We start from the raw sequence: 19378 nt of genomic DNA on the forward strand, positions 1-19378 counted from the left end.
TTTATATATGTTTAAAAAAGTCGCAAAAATAGGAAAATAGATCAAAGTAGTTGCACGCAACTTAAAAAAACCCCGTCATATTGTCCCTTCCTATAAAATAAACTTCGGCTCTGGTTTTGATGGAATGCAGTGGTACATGATTGTGGAATACATGGTATAGGCAGTGACGATAATGAATATGATGAAGATAGTGGTGGATATGGCATAAAGCCATAATTTTAACGGGTAGATCCTCAAAGAGCGCCATCAATCATTTTTCCAACGTATCAAATAAGAAAGGCAATTTTATGGAGTTGTACAAGCCGCTGGTATGTTTTTTATGTTTGCAATTTTTAATCACTTGAACGATACTGTTCAAGGGCTTCATACTCATATAGGCGAACATCCTGTAAGCAGAGAATATCTGCTTCGATGCATCCGAGGACCGTTCCTATTTCAAGACTGAGGAGCAGATACAACAGGTAACTATTCTATTCATTATAACCCATAGGCGGCGGACACGGGGGAGGGTATACGTCCCTTCTAAATTTCAGGAGGAGGGAAAAGTCCCCCCCCCCCTAAAAAGAAAGAGAGAAAGGAAGAAAAAGAAAGAAAGATAGAAAGAAAGAAAAAGTAAGGACAAGGAACAAGTAAACCGAACAGCTAAAAAAGGAAACATCAAACCGATATAGTACAGTAAAAAAAATGGCAGTTTTTACTTTGGAAAATATACAAATTTGAAACTCACTCCCATCTCAATTCGATTTTGTTCTGAAAAACTTTTCGCTTCGCGCTAGCATCAATTGTTTAGATAAATACCCATCGCGTTCATTGTCACAAAAAGTGCTTTAGAATAAGGTTTGGGTAGAAATATCAAAAGTATTCAGCTTGCGCTTCGCACTCGCATGAAATGTTTAGACATATAACTATCTCGCCATGTTTAGTTATGGTATGGGCAAGAAAATTGGCATGTGTTATAATTCTCACTGCTCTTTTTTGTAGCCGGTATAATCGTTGCATTGAGTATAGTACAAGAACTCCAGGCAATATTACAATATCGAAAATACGGTGAAATAACGGAATTATAAATAAATTTTGAGAATCTTTTTTGGGAAAAAAACTTTAACTGTTAAGGATACCTATACTTTTCGAAATTTTCATGCAGATGACATCAATTTGTTCATTAAATGATAACCTACTATCAATAGTCACACCCAGAAATTTTCATAGAAACAACTATATTATTATAATAAATTATCTTGTTTGAAAAAATCATGTAACGAGTTTTATTAGTGTTTAAAACCAATCTGTTGGAGATCAGCCATGAACTTATTTTATTGATTTCGTTATTAAAATTGAGAATTAGATTTGCGATATTATAATCACCCAAGAACACACTTGTGTCATCTGCAAATAGTATATATTGAAGAATGCGAGAAGAATTACAAATATCATTCATATAAATTAAACCACAACTTTAAACCTGGGTTTAAGTTAAACCCGACTCAGAATACGGGCAAATAGGGCTAGCAAGCAAAAAAAATGGTTGACATTTTCATTATTGTTTGTACCACCACCATGACCACTTCTTATACGAGCCTGCATGTCTTATTTTAAAAAAAAAACCCTTACCTAATTTTGGTTTGGTCCTGATGACAGGCGTTTGGATCGATTTTTAATCTGAGATTTTTATTAGTCTGAGGCATAAACCTTTGTATTTTTCAATACATGTACTTGTTTTTTGCAATTAGCACAGTGCATAATGCAGAGTCTGAAGTAGTGAGCTTACTATGTACTCTGGCTGCCTGTAAATCCACCTAGGTGACATTGAGAGTTTAGAATAGTATTCACTCTCGAAGTGGTATAATTGGTGTAAGTGTCATATTTAAGTCTGTGCTTGCAGAATATATATTCGTAGTGTACGCCAGTAATCGAACATCAAATAATAAGGAGGTGCCGTGGCCGAGTGGTCTAAGGCGCCTGGCTACATGGAAAGTCCGGGGTTCGATCCACGGCCGCGGCACTTATGCCCGTGAGCAAGGAATTTAATCTACAATGCACTTTTATACTGCTTTCTAATAAAAAGGAAATAATATGCATTATTGGTAATTAGATGTGAACTTGTTGAAAATATGAATAATAATAAAAAAAAATAAAATAATAAATAATAAGATATATAATTTATTTATATATTTATTCCTACCTTCTTTAAACTCAAGTAAAACAAGGGCATATAAGTTTACAATGAAAACATACACACGGTAGGACATATGAAAAGCAAAGATTGCGATGATGGGACCCTTAGCGTATATAGTATCTCCCTGTCTCTCTTTGATACAAAAAAATAATATATTACGTAAGTAATATTTCAGGGTAAAGGGAAGAAAATTAATTTCAACATGGTATAAAAATTTCATGATGACATTGTGGTTCCTCTGGTTCCACGAAAGTCAAGAGGCAGTACCAGCACATAGTATGCAAATAATAGGGCCTACTGGTACCGTTTCTTTTTACAAAGCCGTTTTATGGATGTAAATTATATTGATGTTTTTATTTTGAAAATTCTGTATCTCTCCCACTTCTATTATCATGTACTTGATAGTTTATCTGTCTTAATGGTGGCTTGTATTGTTCAAATGATTGGCCTCGATATAATTTTACGATGTTCTTCAATACCGGGAAACATAGACTAGAAGTAGGGGATGGACGATGTTGTTTGAAACATCGATGCATTATTTTCTTGAAGTGAGACTTTTTTCCCCCGATGTGTTGTTCTTTTATTATTGAGTCAATAATTCTCAGTTTGTCATGTGCCTGGAGGATAAAAGAGAAAAGCTGGCCATTCAAGAGAGAGAGAGAGAGAGAGAGAGAAGTGTTGTATCAGGTGACTGTTACAAGCATGGGTGTCGATATCCGGGGGGGGGGAGTATATTCCCCAAAATATTTCAGGTGGGGGAGGGGGTTGCCTACGTAATCGAAATGTCGAAAATCTAATGTCGAAAATCATTTTAATTTTTAATTTGATGAATCATATAACAAGTATGAATAATAAGATATTATTATCATCATCATCATCATCATTATCATCATCCACATCATAATCATCATTATAATGATAATAATTATTAATGTATAGGCCTATATATATTCTTGCCAATTATCATCCAATTAAGCAAATATATTACCCAACTATTAGTTTTGATTACCCAATTTTGACAGATTTTAACCAACACACATGTTGACAGTGTGTTGCCCATGGTTGATTAAAAGTTGGGCATTTTTTGTCCAACTATTTGAGAGTGCAGAAGAAACTACAGAATACAGGAATCAGAGAATTTCCAATCAAATTACATCTACATTACATCTTGATTCCTGTATTCATCATCATAATAACGAAGGGGAACGGGGGGGGGGGGGCATTTCCTGAGTAGACATGTGATACAACATTATACATCACTATCAACATTTAACAAATCACTAAGCAGAAGGGATCCTCTTAGATTAAAAGAAGGCGAGCTGGAGTTAATGATGTGATATCGTATAGTACCGCTTTGTTTTCATTTAGAATATGCTCTACATCAAAATTTTGTCCCTGAGATAAGAGAGTATATATAGTAGACCGGCCAAAACGATTTTTTATACTTTGGACGGCAAAATATGTTAATACTTGCTAATGCTTGGGATCTCATCTAAAAGTTTTGCAAAAATACCCAGGAATAGCGTACGGCCGGATGCCAAGCGTAATTTTGCGTGAAAGTGTCATTATAGCGTAAAATCTGAAAGACTGTCGAAAATCACGCATTTTTATATTTTGACGGATTATCATCATATTTTTGATTATCTTTGATATGAAATTATTTTCATTCAGAGTTTCAAATTATAAGTTTACTAAATATGCATTTCAAATTTGAATATTACACACACACATATGGCACAAGGAAACATAAAACCGCGATTTCCTCGAAGTTTTTGAAAACTATCAATAGTTTGAAGTTTTTTTACGAAACATAAATTCTTCGATTTAAATGCGTTTATCCATCGAATGTAAAGTAAATGTTCCAGTGCCACAAATATTAAAAGAATTTTCAAGTAAGATGGAAGATATCTCATTTTATGTTATCCGAAAGGAGACAATGTGCATTTTACCAGGTGCGCATTTTGAAAGAAAAATTGAAAATACCGTACATTATGTACATAATTACATGTATAAGTACATACTAAACGAGTTTTTATTTACACGTATAAGTCCATAATAAAGCGAGTTTTTAATTGGATAGCAATTTGTCAATTCCTTGCATCCCAGCTAAAAGTTTTGCGGAAATACTGAGGAATAGCGTACGGGTGGATGCCAAGTGCACTTTTGCGTGAAAGTATCATTTTTCGCGTAAAATCTGAAAGACTGTCGAAAATCACGCATTTCGATATTTTGACGGATTATCATCATATTTTTTATTATCTTTGATATGGAATTGTTTTTATTCAGAGTTTCAAATTATAAGTCTACTAAATATGCATTTCAAATTTGAATATTACACACACATAATGGCAATATGAAATATAAAACCGTGATTTACTCAAAATAAAGGTGTGTAAAAACTATTAATGGTATAATGTTTGTGTTCCGCATCTCAATATTGTCAAGATTTAGTGCTAACCGAATAAATACTTAATAATTGTCATGTCACATATAGTGAAAACAAATATTGAAATAAGATGCAAGATATATATCATTTTATGTTATATATGCGAAATATAGCAATGCATATTATTTTATCAGATGCGCATTTCTGATAAAAAAAATAAACAGCGCATAATATTACATCGATATTGCACATATAGCTTATATCAGTGCGATACTCGTCATGATATTATTATATAGGATTATGTTTGCTTTTGTAGAGTTCGATCTTCTTGCTATTTCCGCGAATGAATTGGTGCTGAACTTAAATCTACCTGTGGCGATATTCAGAAATAGGTCTGATATTTAATTTGCCGTTACCATGGTAGCATTAATTTCATAGGAATATCTATATCCAAGATCATAGAAAACATACATTAATGAATAAAGCGATTAAATAGCATTTTGAAACCACTCTGTCAATCTACATTTTACTTCAGTTATTTGATTATCAAAGTATATTAAAAAAAAAATGGCCGTTGCACGGCAGTACCTATTTTTTGTCTCGCCGGCATAGCAGAGCAGGACTAAAGGAGCCACTTCTCCGGTGGAGGTGACGGTAGTTCTGATATAACAGCGTCATATCAACCTTGAAATCTTAGCCAGAGTTACATTTTCCAAAATTTCATTATAACTTTGAACGTATAGAAAACAATTAATGAGACACTTTAATATTCATGTATTACTGATCGTCTTGCACAAGTTTTAGATCACATGATTAAGGTCAAAAGTCATTAAGACTCACTGAACTTTGGCCATATGGGGTATTTTTTTTTTAAATGTCATCATAACTTTTTATTTTTATTGATCCAGTTAAAGATTACACTTGAACATAAGGGTACTAAAGTATCATCGATCATTTTGCACAAATTTCAGTTCACATGATCAAGGTCATACGTTATTTAGGTTCGATGAGCTATGGACGGCGTTTTTGTGAATAATTATTAATTTCAGTTGTTTTCAATGTCCTGCTGCTATAATTATTATGTTAAAATATGAATAATAAATGTTATTTGGTCTTTTGCATTGCAAATTATGATTTTCATTCAATTCATTTTACTTCATCAAAGTTTTTGCATTTGCTATTATCACAGGTCCATGTTGTTATACTGTATATCGTAATCTAAGACGGGGGGCCGGATAGCCCGACCCTGGGCAGCCCTGGCAATACCAATGCCCTTTTGGGAAATGCAGTTGTACGACCATCTATATATTACAATATATGCGCTGGACGCCGGTCATTAGCCTTTAGATTTGTTTGTCATAATGGTCGTGCGACTGCATTTCCCAAAATGGCAATACACTGTGATGAAATGAGCTTTAAGAATTAAAATGTGAACTTTAAAGGACAGTCCACCCCAACATAAGATTGATTTGATTGAAAAGAGAAAAAAAAATCCAATACGCATTACACTGAAAATTTCATCAAAATCGGATGTAAAATAAGAAACTTATGACATTTCAAAGTTTCGCTTATTTTTAACAAAATGGTTAAAATTTATGAACGAGCCAGTTACATCCAAATGAGAGAGATGATGATGTCACTCACTATTTCTTTTGTTTTCTATTGTTTGAATTATACAATATTTCAATTTTTACAAATTTGACGATTAGGACCTCCTTGCCTGAACCACAAAATGTTAAGATAATGGAATTCCACAGGTTCAGGGAGGAATGAAACTTCATTTCACTTGACAATGACGAGAAAATCAAAATATTTCATATAATAAAAAACAAAATAAATAGTGAGTGAGTGATGCCATCAGTTCCCTCGTTTGCATAATGACCGAGATGTGCATAATAACTGTTTTGTGAAATGAAGCGAAACTTTAAAATGTCATAACTTTCTTATTTTACATCCAATTTTGATGAATTGTTCAGTGTTATGCTTGTTGAATTTTTCTCTTTTTATTCAAATCAAGTTTTTTTGGGGTGGACTTGTCCTTTAAAGTACTTATTCATGTAATTATGTTTATAATTTACAGTATCTTCAATTTTACACTAAAAATGCCCCCCCCCCCCCCCCCCCCCCGATAAATTTTTGCATGTCCCGTTTCGGAAAATATCTCTTCCACCTTACTTAAAAATTATTTTGATATTTGTACATTAGAAACGATCGATATTCAATAGATGAACCAATTTAAATCGAGGAATTTGTGTTGTAAAAAAAAACTAAGAGCTATTGATAGTGTTCACAAACTTTTATTTCGAGTAAATCACGATTTTTGTGTCATATTGCCATATATGTGTGTGTGTAATATTCCAAATTGAAATGCATATTTAGTAGACTTATAATTTGAAACTCTGAATAAAAACAATTCCATATGAAAGATAATCAAAAATATGGTGATAATCCGTCAAAATATTAAAATGCGTGATTTCCGACAGTCTTTCAGATTTTACGCTAAAAATGATACTTTCACGCAAAAGTGCACTTGGCATCCGCCCGTACGCTATTCCTCAGTATTGCCGCAAGACTTTTATCTTGGATGCAAGGAATTGACAAATTGTGCTATCCAATTAAAAACTCGCTTTATTATGGACTTATACATGTAAATAAAAACTCGCTTTAGTATATACTTATACATGTAATTATGTACATAATGTACGGTATTTTCAATTTTTCTTTCAAAATGCGCACCTGGTAAAATGCACATTGTCTCCTTTCGGATAACATAAATGAGATATCTTCCATCTTATTTGAAAATTCTTTTAATATTTGTGGCTCTAGAACATTTACTATACATTCGATGGATAAACGCATTTTAAATCGAAGAATTTATGTTGCGTAAAAAACTTCAAACTATTGATAGTTTTCACAAACTTTTATTTCGAATAAATCGCGGTTTTATGTTTCCCTGTGCCATATGTGTGTGTGTGTAATATTCAAATTTGAAATGCATATTTAGTAGATTTATAATTTGAAACACTGAATAAAAATAATTTCATATCAAAGATAATCAAAAATATGATGATAATCCGTCAAAATATAAAAATGCGTGATTTTCGACAGTCTTTCAGATTTTACGCTAAAATGACACTTTCACGCAAAATTACGCTTGGCATCCGGCCGTACGCTATTCCTGGGTATTTTTGCAAGACTTTTAGCTGGGATACCAAGCATTAACAAATTTTGCCGTCGAATCCTTATCTAGAGCACTTTTTGAGGTTTGGCCGGTCTACTAATATTATATATATATATATATATATATATATATATACACTCCCGGGTGATATTTTGACCAATTTATCCGAAAATCACAATTCTTGAGACCAAAGCAGAATGGCACCAGCATCAAAATATTCAAGAATAATCATCAATACCAGTCCAAATAATCTGTTTTACCTGTACATTACAAGAGTTTACGTTTTATATTTATCAAACCGATCCTAAAATGGTCCGTTTAACAACAGATATTACAACAATAAACTAGTTCAACGGCGGATAAAGTTTTAGTGGAGAATATTACTGGAAGAATTTACATTGTTTTCTGCTCCATTGTCAGCATGGTCAGTTGAACAACAAAAGCATGATCATACGGTTGAGAAAGAATGTAAAGGGTGCCCAAATCAATATAGAAAAATGTGGATGAAAATATTTTTCGCCCCCCCCCTCCCCCATTTGGCGAAAGATGGATCATTAATTCATACAAAAATCAATTTGTTATGAAGAATATGAATATGTACATGTTGTGTTTAAAGAAGTAGGCGTATACCCTAAAAGCCGAGGCTTGTGGCGGGATACACCTATATAGACAAAAATACAATACGAAAAACAATACAAAGAAAAGGGCAGAGAAAAGATGAAGAGAAGGAAAGGGAATTGAGAGGGAGACATGAGCGGGGAGGAAGGCATGAATTACTGAATAAAATAGAATACTCAACAAAATTTAATGTATCAGTGAGGGCAAAATATAAATGCCGCAACAACAATGTCTATGGTTCATATTATCATGTTAACTTAATGTCAAAGGAAACGTAAGGTGGAAAATATTCATATATAAAATGACAGAAGCAGTTTTTTATTGTCTCACCTGCATGTCTCACCTGCATGAACCTAGTTCATGAAACTTGGACATAAGGTTAATCAAGTATCATCACACATCCTGCTTGAGTTTCACGTCACATGACCAAGGTCAAAGGTCATTTAGGGTCAATGAACTTTGACCGATTTGGGGGTATCTGTTGAATTACAATCAAAACTTTAAAAGTTTTTGGATCTCATTCATGAAACTTGAAACATGAAACATAATAGTAATCAAGTATCACTGAACATCCTGTGCAAGTTTCAGGTCACATGATCAAGGTCAAAGGTCATTTAGAGTCAATGAGCTTTGGCCGAATTGGGGTATTTGTTGAATTACCATCGTAACTTGGAAAGTATATTGGTCTAGTTCATAAAACTTGGACATAAGAGTAATCAAGTATCACTGAACATCCTGTGCGCATTTTAGGGTCACATGACCAAGGTCAAAGGTCAATGAACTTTGGCCGAATTGGGTGTATCTGTTGAATTACCATCATAACTTTGCAAGTTTATTTATCTGACTTTTGAAACTTGGTCATAAGAGTAATCAAGTATCACTGAATATCCTATGCAAGTTTCAGGTCACATTATCAAGGTCAAAGGTCATGTGAGATAAATGAACTTTGGCCCAGACCAAATTACAGTGATAAAAATATGGCAAGATTAAAGAGCAATATGATGTACGCAATACAGTTTTAGGAAAGTAAAAACTTAGGCGACGTATTATTCCAATATTTTTTGCAACTTTGTTCTCAATTTCATTTATGTGATGTATTCATGTTAAATTACTATCAATGATAACGCCAAGAAACGTAGTATTTTCAACTCTGGGAATAATTTGGTTCTTAACTTTCGCCTTGTGGAGTTACAGAATATAATGTAATTGCATTTTTTTATAGTTAATGGTAAGCTTGTTTGCACAAAACCATTTACAAACATTTGTTAGTTTTATTCTCGCACTGGTCTTACAAGAGAGCCTATAGCGATCGAACAAAAAATGTCTCTTGGTTGCACAGGCATCTGACAGGTTGAACCTAATCAATGCTGTATAGAAGTTCATGTAAAAAAATGGTAAAACGAAACTAAAATCAAATGGATATTTAAGCCATGTCATGCATGGGAGCATTGACCACCGCAGAAAACAACAAATGTCTCTTTAATCGGTAAAACTTGGCATAATCAACTTTTGGTATATTACAGGTAAATTATATAGTACGTTTCAGTAGTTAGGAGAAATGACAGCAACAGTTGATGATGATGATGATCACTGACGTACCTAGGATTTTCCAAAAGGGGGCAAATTTTTTGCAGGATATTTCGTCCGCGAAAAAAGTTGACAAGCAAAAAAAAAGAAAAGAAGGGTCTTCAACCAAAAATCAAGGATTTCGTACCAGAAAAAAATTTGACAAGCAAAAAAAAAAGGTCTTCAGGTTCAAAAGAGGGGGCACACGTCTGTTTTCATTGCATGTTTATATACCTTACATACATGTATTATTAATTTGGCTTCTCAAAGAAGGGGGGGGGGCACGGTTACACTTCGTAATTCCGAAGGTTCGTAATTCCGAAACACATAAATTGCCTATACCTCGATGTTCGTTAATCCGAAAACGAAAAAGGGTTCGTTAATCCGAACATTTGTGGCGTTATTCCGACGGGTCGTTATTCCGAAGGTTCGATAATCCGAAAACGAAATAAGGTTCGTTGTTCTGAAGGTTCGATAATCCGAAAACGAAATAAGGTTCGTTGTTTCGAAGGTTCGTTAATCCGAAAACGAAATAAGGTTCGTTGTTCCGAAGGTTCGTTAATCCGAAAACGAAATAAGGTTCGTTGTTACGAAGGTTCGTTAATCCGAAAACGAAATAAGGTTCGTAATTCCGAAGGTTCGCTAATCCGAAAACGAAATAAGGTTCGTAATTCCCAAGGTTCGTTAATCCGAAAACGAAATAAGGTTCGTTAATTCGAAAATTAAATAAGGTTTGTATTTCCGATGATGAAAATTATTCATTTTGGTAACAAAAACGGTGTTGTCATAACAAGATTACACGATATTATGCAATGATAGTAATAACGATCGATGATACATCCGTTAATCCGAAAACGAAATAAGGTTCGTTAATGCGAAAACGATATAAGGTTCGTAATTCCGAATGCGCTCGCATTAACCCATGCATCCTATTCATCGTTATAAAATTGCTTAAAATGTCCAGTTTTTTAGGCCATAATATCAACAAATTTCACGCTCTCATTAGGCTTTTTAGGTATCCCCGAATTCCTAATAATCAAATTGTCCCTATTTCAGATTGAAATATCGACAAGTTTAATCTCATACTTAGGAAGAGGAATAGGAAGATAGTAATCAATTCCATATATAAATATCCCGGTCCTGAATCAAAATAACACTAATAATATATATCATCTCGCGCTTCCCGTTCGCACCATTTATTCATTGAGATCCATATCCACTTCACAATTTCCCGACACAGTGCTTGAAATAGTGCGTAAATTGACCCTTCTTAAGATTGGAATATGAATTTTTTCAGCTCGCGCTTCGTGCTGGCATTATTGACTTTCATAATAAAAGAAATGTATTTAGAATGTCGAGAATGCAGCTCGCATTATTAATGTTGGAAGATGCCCAATTACCCATCCTTTTCATGATTTCTAAAAAAATTAAGAGTGTCCCATTTTAGGGACAATTTTCCCCCACTTTAGCGACAATTTTTCCCGCTCGCGCACTTCGTGCTTGCATCAACCTAGTTATATACCTATCTTGTTCATGATTACAAAAAGTGCCTACTATTTCAAATTTTAGGTCGGAATTACAAAAATTGTTCACGCTCGCATTATTTGATTGTTGAATTATGTCTTGTATTCATGGGTTAACTGCAAAAAGTCCTTAACATAGTCCCTTTTCAAGCCAATAATGTTCATTAAAAGAGGCTCGCACTTCGCGCTCGCAGTAATTATTTAGTTTAGCGCATCAGGATCACATTATTTTGAATATATGTATATATATATATATATATATTGTAAAGAAATGGATGAAGAGAACAATGGTAGGCGTAGCCTAAATCAAGGTTCCCCAGAGCTATCTACCCTTTGGAAAAATTGGTGATAGCTCTGGGGAACCTTGATTTAAGCTACGCATATCATTGTTCTCTTCATCCATTTCTTTATAATATTTAGATAAAAAAGAGTTGCCAAAAAGCTGTTGTACATGTAAAGCTTTACACACACACCCAAACACACACACACACACCCTCACACACACACACATATATATATATATATATACACACACAACAAATAAAGTAAGTCCCCCCTAAACAAACATCAATAATTTCCGAACCAATGCGAGTTTTTGATATATTTTTACATGAGCGTGTAGGTAATTTTATAAGCTACCCTCTGAGTAAATGTGGTGGACGTATCTTACGTCATGCTTCAGTGAGCACCGTCAGAAGGAAAAAAATGTCACTTTTCAAAAGTCACAAGCAAAATGTCATGAATTTGATTCCATTTTATTGGAACTAATTTCACATTCTCATCATGAAAAATAGTCAGAAGGCTTGTGAAAGGTACTTTCTAAAAGACGATACATTTTTTAAGCTAAATTTCACGGTTGAATAAACTCAAGTCCAAATTTGCTATAATTGGATTTTTACACATTTCTATCAATAAAAATGTTAGAATAATGATGACAGTTATTTTGGGGAAGAATATCTTCAACAATATTCATCGTTTCACGGTTCAATTAACATTTATTGGAAACAAAAAAATGCGATTTTCAAATGTCGTAGGCAAGTATTGCTTCATATTGGTAACTGAAAATTATCTTTTCTCAACTTTTTCGTTATGTTCATGACCAATTAACATGCTTCAATGATTCAAAGGTGTCAAATTAAACATTTACGCTTGAATAAACATGTGGAATGTGATTAGCTCTTTTTTACGTTCATTGGAAAAAATCGCAATTTGTAATTATGGATATCTGTCACAAAACTCCTTGCACAGATCATTTGATTTGATTTTTATGAAAATTCCGATGTTTAATGCATCAGTGAGCACACAATATTCGAAAATTATGCAAATGAGAAGAAAGTTCAAGGCCTTGGCCCCACTCTGTACCGTATCAAATGGTTATTTTGGTGTGCGCGCCTTTTGGATAGTGTTACTCCGAAGCCATGTGCGAAGTTTCATGAAATAACTATTGGCAGAAATAACACAAATCCGTCCATGAAACAAACCCTCATTCATATTTGTTAAAATTTTGACTTCCTCTCTCATAGACTTGTGTACATTATGGGTGCATATGTTTAAGCTTACGTAACCCCTTATTCAATATGGTGGAACTTTTTTTCAAGGCTGTCTTTAGCGATGTCGTTTGGCAGTAATGTTTATCAACCTATGGGCAGAATTCTGTGCAAAATGAAATGGATTTGTTTATTTATAGATGAGTGAGCACGCATCAAAGTGGGAAAATTGGTATTTTCAATGTCACAGACGTGAATATTGGCGGCAAATTTGGTTTCAAATGTGTCTTTAATTGCTGTTGTTTTTTATCATCCATCATTTCTATCACCAAACACTTTCCGAACTTTAACCATTTTCATGGTTGAGCGAGCACATTCGAAAACTTAGGAATGAATACTCTTTATACTGCATAAATGTATTCTTTTCCTAACAATTTCTCAGGATCAGTTAAATGTATGGACAGATCAGTGGTGGATCAAGAATTTTAAATGGGGAGGGGCCTATAATCGGGGGAGCCATCGACATTTTCATATTTTAACATGATCTAACAAGTTGTAGAAGATACTACCAAAAAACCCTATGATGATACGTCACAATACAGGGGCCGCAGAACAGTTTTCAAAGTGGGGGGGGGGGGGCGGACCATGCCAAAAATCACAATCGTATTACATTTTTGTACTTGCTTATGGAAAAAAGTGGGGGCCTGAAGCCCCCAGCCCCCCCCCCCCCGCTTTCGCGGCCCCTGCAATACATCCTCCTCACTCAACCATTAACATACGATACCGAAATTAGGTCTGAAGTTGTTAAATAATGCATAGTAAAACAGCATATCACCATAAAATTCACCTAAAAACAATTTTTGCCCAACTTTGTATTTGCACAATCTGAAAAACGACTCTTGTGACAGTGACTTTCAAAGTTGTCATTTTTAATTCAATCTTTAATTACTCATGAATGACTCAACCGATCAGTCTCTCCGATCAGTCTCTCCCCAGAAGTTGCTTAATGAGTATAGAAGAACACCCATGAAATATCATATCTCAAAATAATTCGGTTCAAAAGTTACAGCAATTTGATTTAGGGGGAACTTACTTTTTTGTTGTATACAGTCAACATAAAATCTTAACCGAAGGTTAAGTTTTTGAAATGTCATCATAACTTGGTATATTAGCCTAGTTCATTAAACATAATGATTATCAAGTATTACTAAACATCCTCTTAAAGTTTGATGTCACATGACCAAGATCAAAGGTCATTTAGGGTCAATGAACTTAGATCATATTGGGGGAATCAATATCAAAATCTTAACCGAAGATTAACTTTTTGAAAAGTCATCATAACTTAGAAAGTATTTGGGCCTATTATAGTTCATGAAACTTGGACATAAGTGTAACCAAGTATTACTGAGCACCCTGCCTTAGTTTCTGGTCACATGACCAAGGTCAAAGGTCATTTAGGGTCGATGAACTTTGGCCACGTTAGGGGATTATGTTGATTTCCATCATAGCTTTGAAACTTGCTTTTCACACTGCACTTTTGTCCTAAATTGGTGGGGGCTAAGGGGGGGGTCTTAGCCCCACCGATTTCCCGGAGTTAAGCTTAGCCCACTTCGTTTTCACACTACGTTTTAGCAAAGTGGGCTAGCACGGTAATTAGTACGGTACTATCTGGCCCTGCAAAAAAGCAGGGTTAGCCGGCTTATTGTGGTGCTAGCACCACAATTGCGGTGCTAAGAGATGCAGAGTGAAAACGAAACAGGGCTAAGGAAAGCGGGGCTAAGCATTAGCCAATCACAGAAGTCTAATTGCACGTTAATCACGTTCTGTTTGGTAAAACCATCAATATTCATGAGCTGAGGGATAGTCCAGGGTTAAGGCATTAACCACGGTTGAGCAGATAGCATGGGGTTAAGAATGACAGTGTGAATCGAAAAAAATATAGTATGGGGTTAAGGATAGTCCGGGGTTAAGGATAGTATGGGGTTAAGGAAATGCAATGTGAAAAAATGGTAATCAAGTAAGCACCCTGTCTGAGTTTTAGGTCACATGACTAAGGTCAAAGGTCATTTAAGGTCAATTAACTTTGACCAGTTTGGGGGTATCAAAACAAAATCTTAAACAATTGAAGTTTTTTTTTAGTATCACAACTCTGTTCATGAAACGTAGACATAAAAGTAATCAAGCACCAGTGAGTGAGTTTCAGGTCACATGACCAAGGTCAATTAACTTTGGCCGTGTTGAGGGTATTTGTTGAATTGCCCATAAGTTTTTAACGTTTATGGATCTTATTCATGAAATGTGGACATCCAGTATCACTGATCGTCTTGCACAGCTCATTGGTCACACGATCAAGGTCAAATGTAATTTAAGGTCAGTGGACATAGTATTTCATCATCATATGGATGGTGTTTTTGTCTCGCCTGCGTAGCGGAGCGAGACATAGGTATCACTATTTCCGGTGTCGGCGGCGACGGCGGCGTCGTCAACAATTGTGTTGTACACCCAATAACTTTCTACAGCTTCGAGGTGGGATCACCAAATTCATACCAGAGGTCCATCTTGTGAAAGCACGGGTCAAGTTCGAATATGAGTTGAATTTGAATAAGGTCAAAGGTCAATGAACTTTCCATGACTGGCACTGTGCTGTGCTGTACATCCAATAACTTTCTACAGCTTCGAAGTGGGATCACCGAATTCATACCAGAGGTCCATCTCCTGAAGGCACTGGTCAAGTTTGAATATGAGTCGAATTTGAATAAGGTTAAAGGTCAATGAACTTTTCATGACTGGCACTGTGCTGTGTTGTACACCCAATAACTTTTTATAGCTTCGAGGTGGGATCACCAAATTCATACCAGAGGTCCATCTCCTGAAGGCACAGGTCAAGTTCGAATATGAGTCGAATTTGAATAAGGTCAAGGGTCAATGAACTTTCCATGACTGGCACTGTGCTGTGTTGTACACCCAATAACTTTTTATAGCTTCGAGATGGGATCGCCAAATTCATACCAGAGGTCCATCTCCTGAAGGCACAGGTCAAGTTCGAATATGAGTCGAATTTGAATAAGGTTAAAGGTCAAAGATCAATGAACTTTCCATGACTGGCACTGTGCTGTGTTGTACACCCAATAACTTTCTACAGCTTCGAGGTGGGATCACCAAATTCATACCAGAGGTCCATCTCTTAAAGGCACAGGTCAAGTTCGAATATGAGTCGAATTTGAATGAGGTCAAAGGTCAATGAACTTTCCATGACTGGCACTATGCTGTGTTGTACACCCAATAACTTTCTACAGCTTCGAGGTAGGATTGCCAAATTCATACCAGAGGTCCATCTCCTGAAGGCACAGGTCAAGTTCGAATGTGAGTCGAATTGGAATAAGGTTAAAGGTCAAAGGTCAATGAACTTTCCATGACTGGCACTGTGCTGTGTTGTACACCCAATAACTTTCTACAGCTTCGAGGTGGGATCACCAAATTCATACCAGAGGTCCATCTCCTGAAGGCACAGGTCAAGTTCGAATATGAGTCGAATTTGAATGAGGTCAAAGGTCAATGAACTTTCCATGACTGGCACTATGCTGTGTTGTACACCCAATAACTTTCTACAGCTTCGAGGTAGGATTGCCAAATTCATACAAGAGGTCCATCTTTTGAAGGTGCAGGTCAAGTTCGAATGTGAGTTGAATTTGATTAAGGTCAAAGGTCAATGAACATTTTACTTCAGAACTCAGTACTCTCTATACTTGAACCAAATTTTGTATTTTACTTGTTTATTCTTTAAAAGCCGTTGTTGTTATTCATTTAATGAGCTATAGCTCTTGGCACCATTTATAATATTCACACAAATTTGCCAAAGGTACAATAGAAAAGCTGTCAAAGTTTTCACTCACATTATTATGTATTACATTCTTTTTCACTAACATTCATTTCCTTACTTCCATGGAAATCATTATAGCTTCATAGTATTAACAGCATTCTTAGTGTTATCTCATTTCCTAGGGATAAAGTAGGCCTATAGCGCTTGCATATGTTAACTGTCAGAACCACAATTCATCCCCTAAACTGCTGACAGCCTCTGAAGTCATAGTTTTGACATACATTCTCGTCATGACTGCAATATGCAGGCGAGACAACGCTTGGCGTTTGCCTTGTTTGTGAATGATTATTCTACAGTCGTTTTCAAAGTCAGCACTGCTGCTATACATTGAATCGCGTAATGCAGGCGAGACTGCCAGAGGCGCTCCACTTGTTTCTCCTTACACAAATTACTTTATTTTCATAATAAATTCCAATAAACATGTACTTTGATAACGAATCCCTCGTATAATAGGGTGGAACAGTCGATACACTTTATTTCATAAACGATATGCTACGATGTGCCGTGTAGCTTGTTCTCTCGTAATTGAAAAATACCCTGTATCCTTTATCTCCATAATGCAGACTCTTGTGGTGGCAGTTCAATATACGAAGCAAAGGTATTTAGAAAGCTCTCTGTCTCAACCATCATGACCATGAAAATGCACATTAGAAGACCATCGGGAACTACAGCCATTAAAATCCTGCTGGCGGTGGCCATCAGTGGTTTCCTGATGCTAGGAATCTTCACAGGGGAAATGCGGTTTCTGTCGGTGATTAAATCCTGTGCAAGGTTCCAAAAGTGCCCTTTTGAGCATTATGCCAACAGCGCTATCCGGGTTCAGCCGCAGTATGCCATCAGAACTTCTGCTTCTGCCCCAGGCAGCAGGATCAAAGGGATCATATCTCCAAGAAGACCCATGTACATGCAGCTCAGGGAAGAGCTTGGTGATGTGTGCGAGGAGGGTGATATTGATCGTGGATGCTACTGCCGGAAAGGGTTGAATATATATCCCCCAGGAATCAAGCTTTTGAACGAAGACATTCTGAGGATGAGAGGATGCAAGAAACGTAGGCCCGATGTCATCATTCCAGGCTCCATGAAGAGTGGCACCACGGCTCTCAAGGCATATCTGGAAATCCATCCAGCTATTTCATTCCCACTTACAGAACTGCATTTCGCCAATCGTCATCTTATATACGATGCATACGCGGATGTCATGCCGTATTCCACCCCCGATCAGATTGCAATAGAAAAAACTGCTGGGTATTTCATCAGGATACCAATTGCAAAAAGACTACGGAAGGCAATGCCTGATACCAAGTTCATCATCATTCTCCGTGAACCCATAAACCGTGCAGTGTCAAACTATATGCATATGGTAGCTCGTAATGAATATCATGAGATACATATCAACGAAAATACTAGTGCTCCACAGTATGAGATTAAATCCACCTTTCGTGAGTCGGTCCTCTTTCCGAATGGAAGACTCAAGGTTGCTAATCGTCTCCTTGATTCGAGCCGCTATGTCAAATACCTAGCACAGTGGTACAACATCTTTCCTAGAGAACAGATCCTTATCTTGGACGGGGAAGAGTTTATTAAGGATCCCACCCCAGTTCTCCAACAGGTCGAGGAATTTCTGGGGATCGATCGCTACTTTGATGATACAAAGTTTTATTTCAACGAGACGAAAGGTTTTATCTGTCTTCGAGATCCTTTTGAGATGTGTATGCGAAGTAACAAGGGGAGACAACATGAGTTCGTCAGTGATGACCTGATGAAAAAGCTACAAGACCACTTTAGACCATTTAATAGACAGCTTGTAAAGGTCCTTGGACGAGAACTTAGTTGGACGAAAGCTTATTGAAATTATGTATTATACAGTGCGTATCAAAAAAGTTTACACTTATAAAAAATCCTGTAATATTATACATTTGTATTATCCTGAAGATTTTTCCACATTTTAACATTGGTACAGATCCTTTTAAGCAAATGACGATATAACTGTCGAAAAATATTTCCGCTTGAGTGAGCACCACTTACTTATGAAAAGTTAGTAAAAAATGACTTGCGCAGAACTTTGATATAGTTGTGCGATTAAAAGCAGACCTTAATCATGAAGGACACGTGGCATTTTGCTAGTAAAATTGATTTGAAGATACCATTTTACCTTTTTTAACTTGTTTCCTTGCTAAAAACACTTCGATGAGTGCATTGCGCCCCACCCCACTCCCCCACACACTGAGGCCATCGTGGCGATATTTGCTTTACACTGAGCTGTGATTTACATGAAATGGCATAGGCTTGATTTTCATTTTGTTAATTATTGTAAAGCTTGGAGAATGTGTGGAGAAACAAGTATTAAATGATAAATGAAATGTAAACCCACTTTAAATGATAAAAATTTAGTGAAAAATGCTGGAGATGTCTGATATAAACTTTTGTTCAGATTCAGTTTGTCCTCAGATCCAGCTGGCACAAAAAGGGTTAAAGGTGTTCTTACTATGTGTTCAAATTTCAATGTGGGCGTCAAAATTGTTACAAAATGCTTGAATGTATCCCTTTTATTTCAATAGACT

At 35.8% G+C, this 19378-nt stretch overlaps 1 protein-coding gene across 1 annotated transcript; it reads left to right on the top strand.

Moving 5' to 3' along the window:
- The first annotated feature begins 310 nt into the window (after nucleotides 1-310).
- Nucleotides 311-18749, top strand: LOC121422416 (heparan sulfate glucosamine 3-O-sulfotransferase 1-like). The gene is made up of 2 exons (XM_041617450.1): nucleotides 311-461; nucleotides 17381-18749. Exon 2 carries the CDS (start codon nucleotides 17446-17448, stop codon nucleotides 18664-18666), a length of 1221 nt encoding a protein of 406 aa, XP_041473384.1. The 5' UTR covers nucleotides 311-461; nucleotides 17381-17445; the 3' UTR covers nucleotides 18667-18749.
- Nucleotides 18750-19378: the final 629 nt, after the last annotated feature.

Source organism: Lytechinus variegatus, chromosome 1, assembly GCF_018143015.1.
Source record: "Lytechinus variegatus isolate NC3 chromosome 1, Lvar_3.0, whole genome shotgun sequence".
Lineage (NCBI taxonomy): Eukaryota > Metazoa > Echinodermata > Echinoidea > Temnopleuroida > Toxopneustidae > Lytechinus > Lytechinus variegatus.

Coding starts and splice junctions, on each gene's coding strand:
- LOC121422416 (XM_041617450.1), top strand. CDS start 17,446: ATGACCATGAAAATGCACATTAGAAGACCATCGGGAACTACAGCCATT.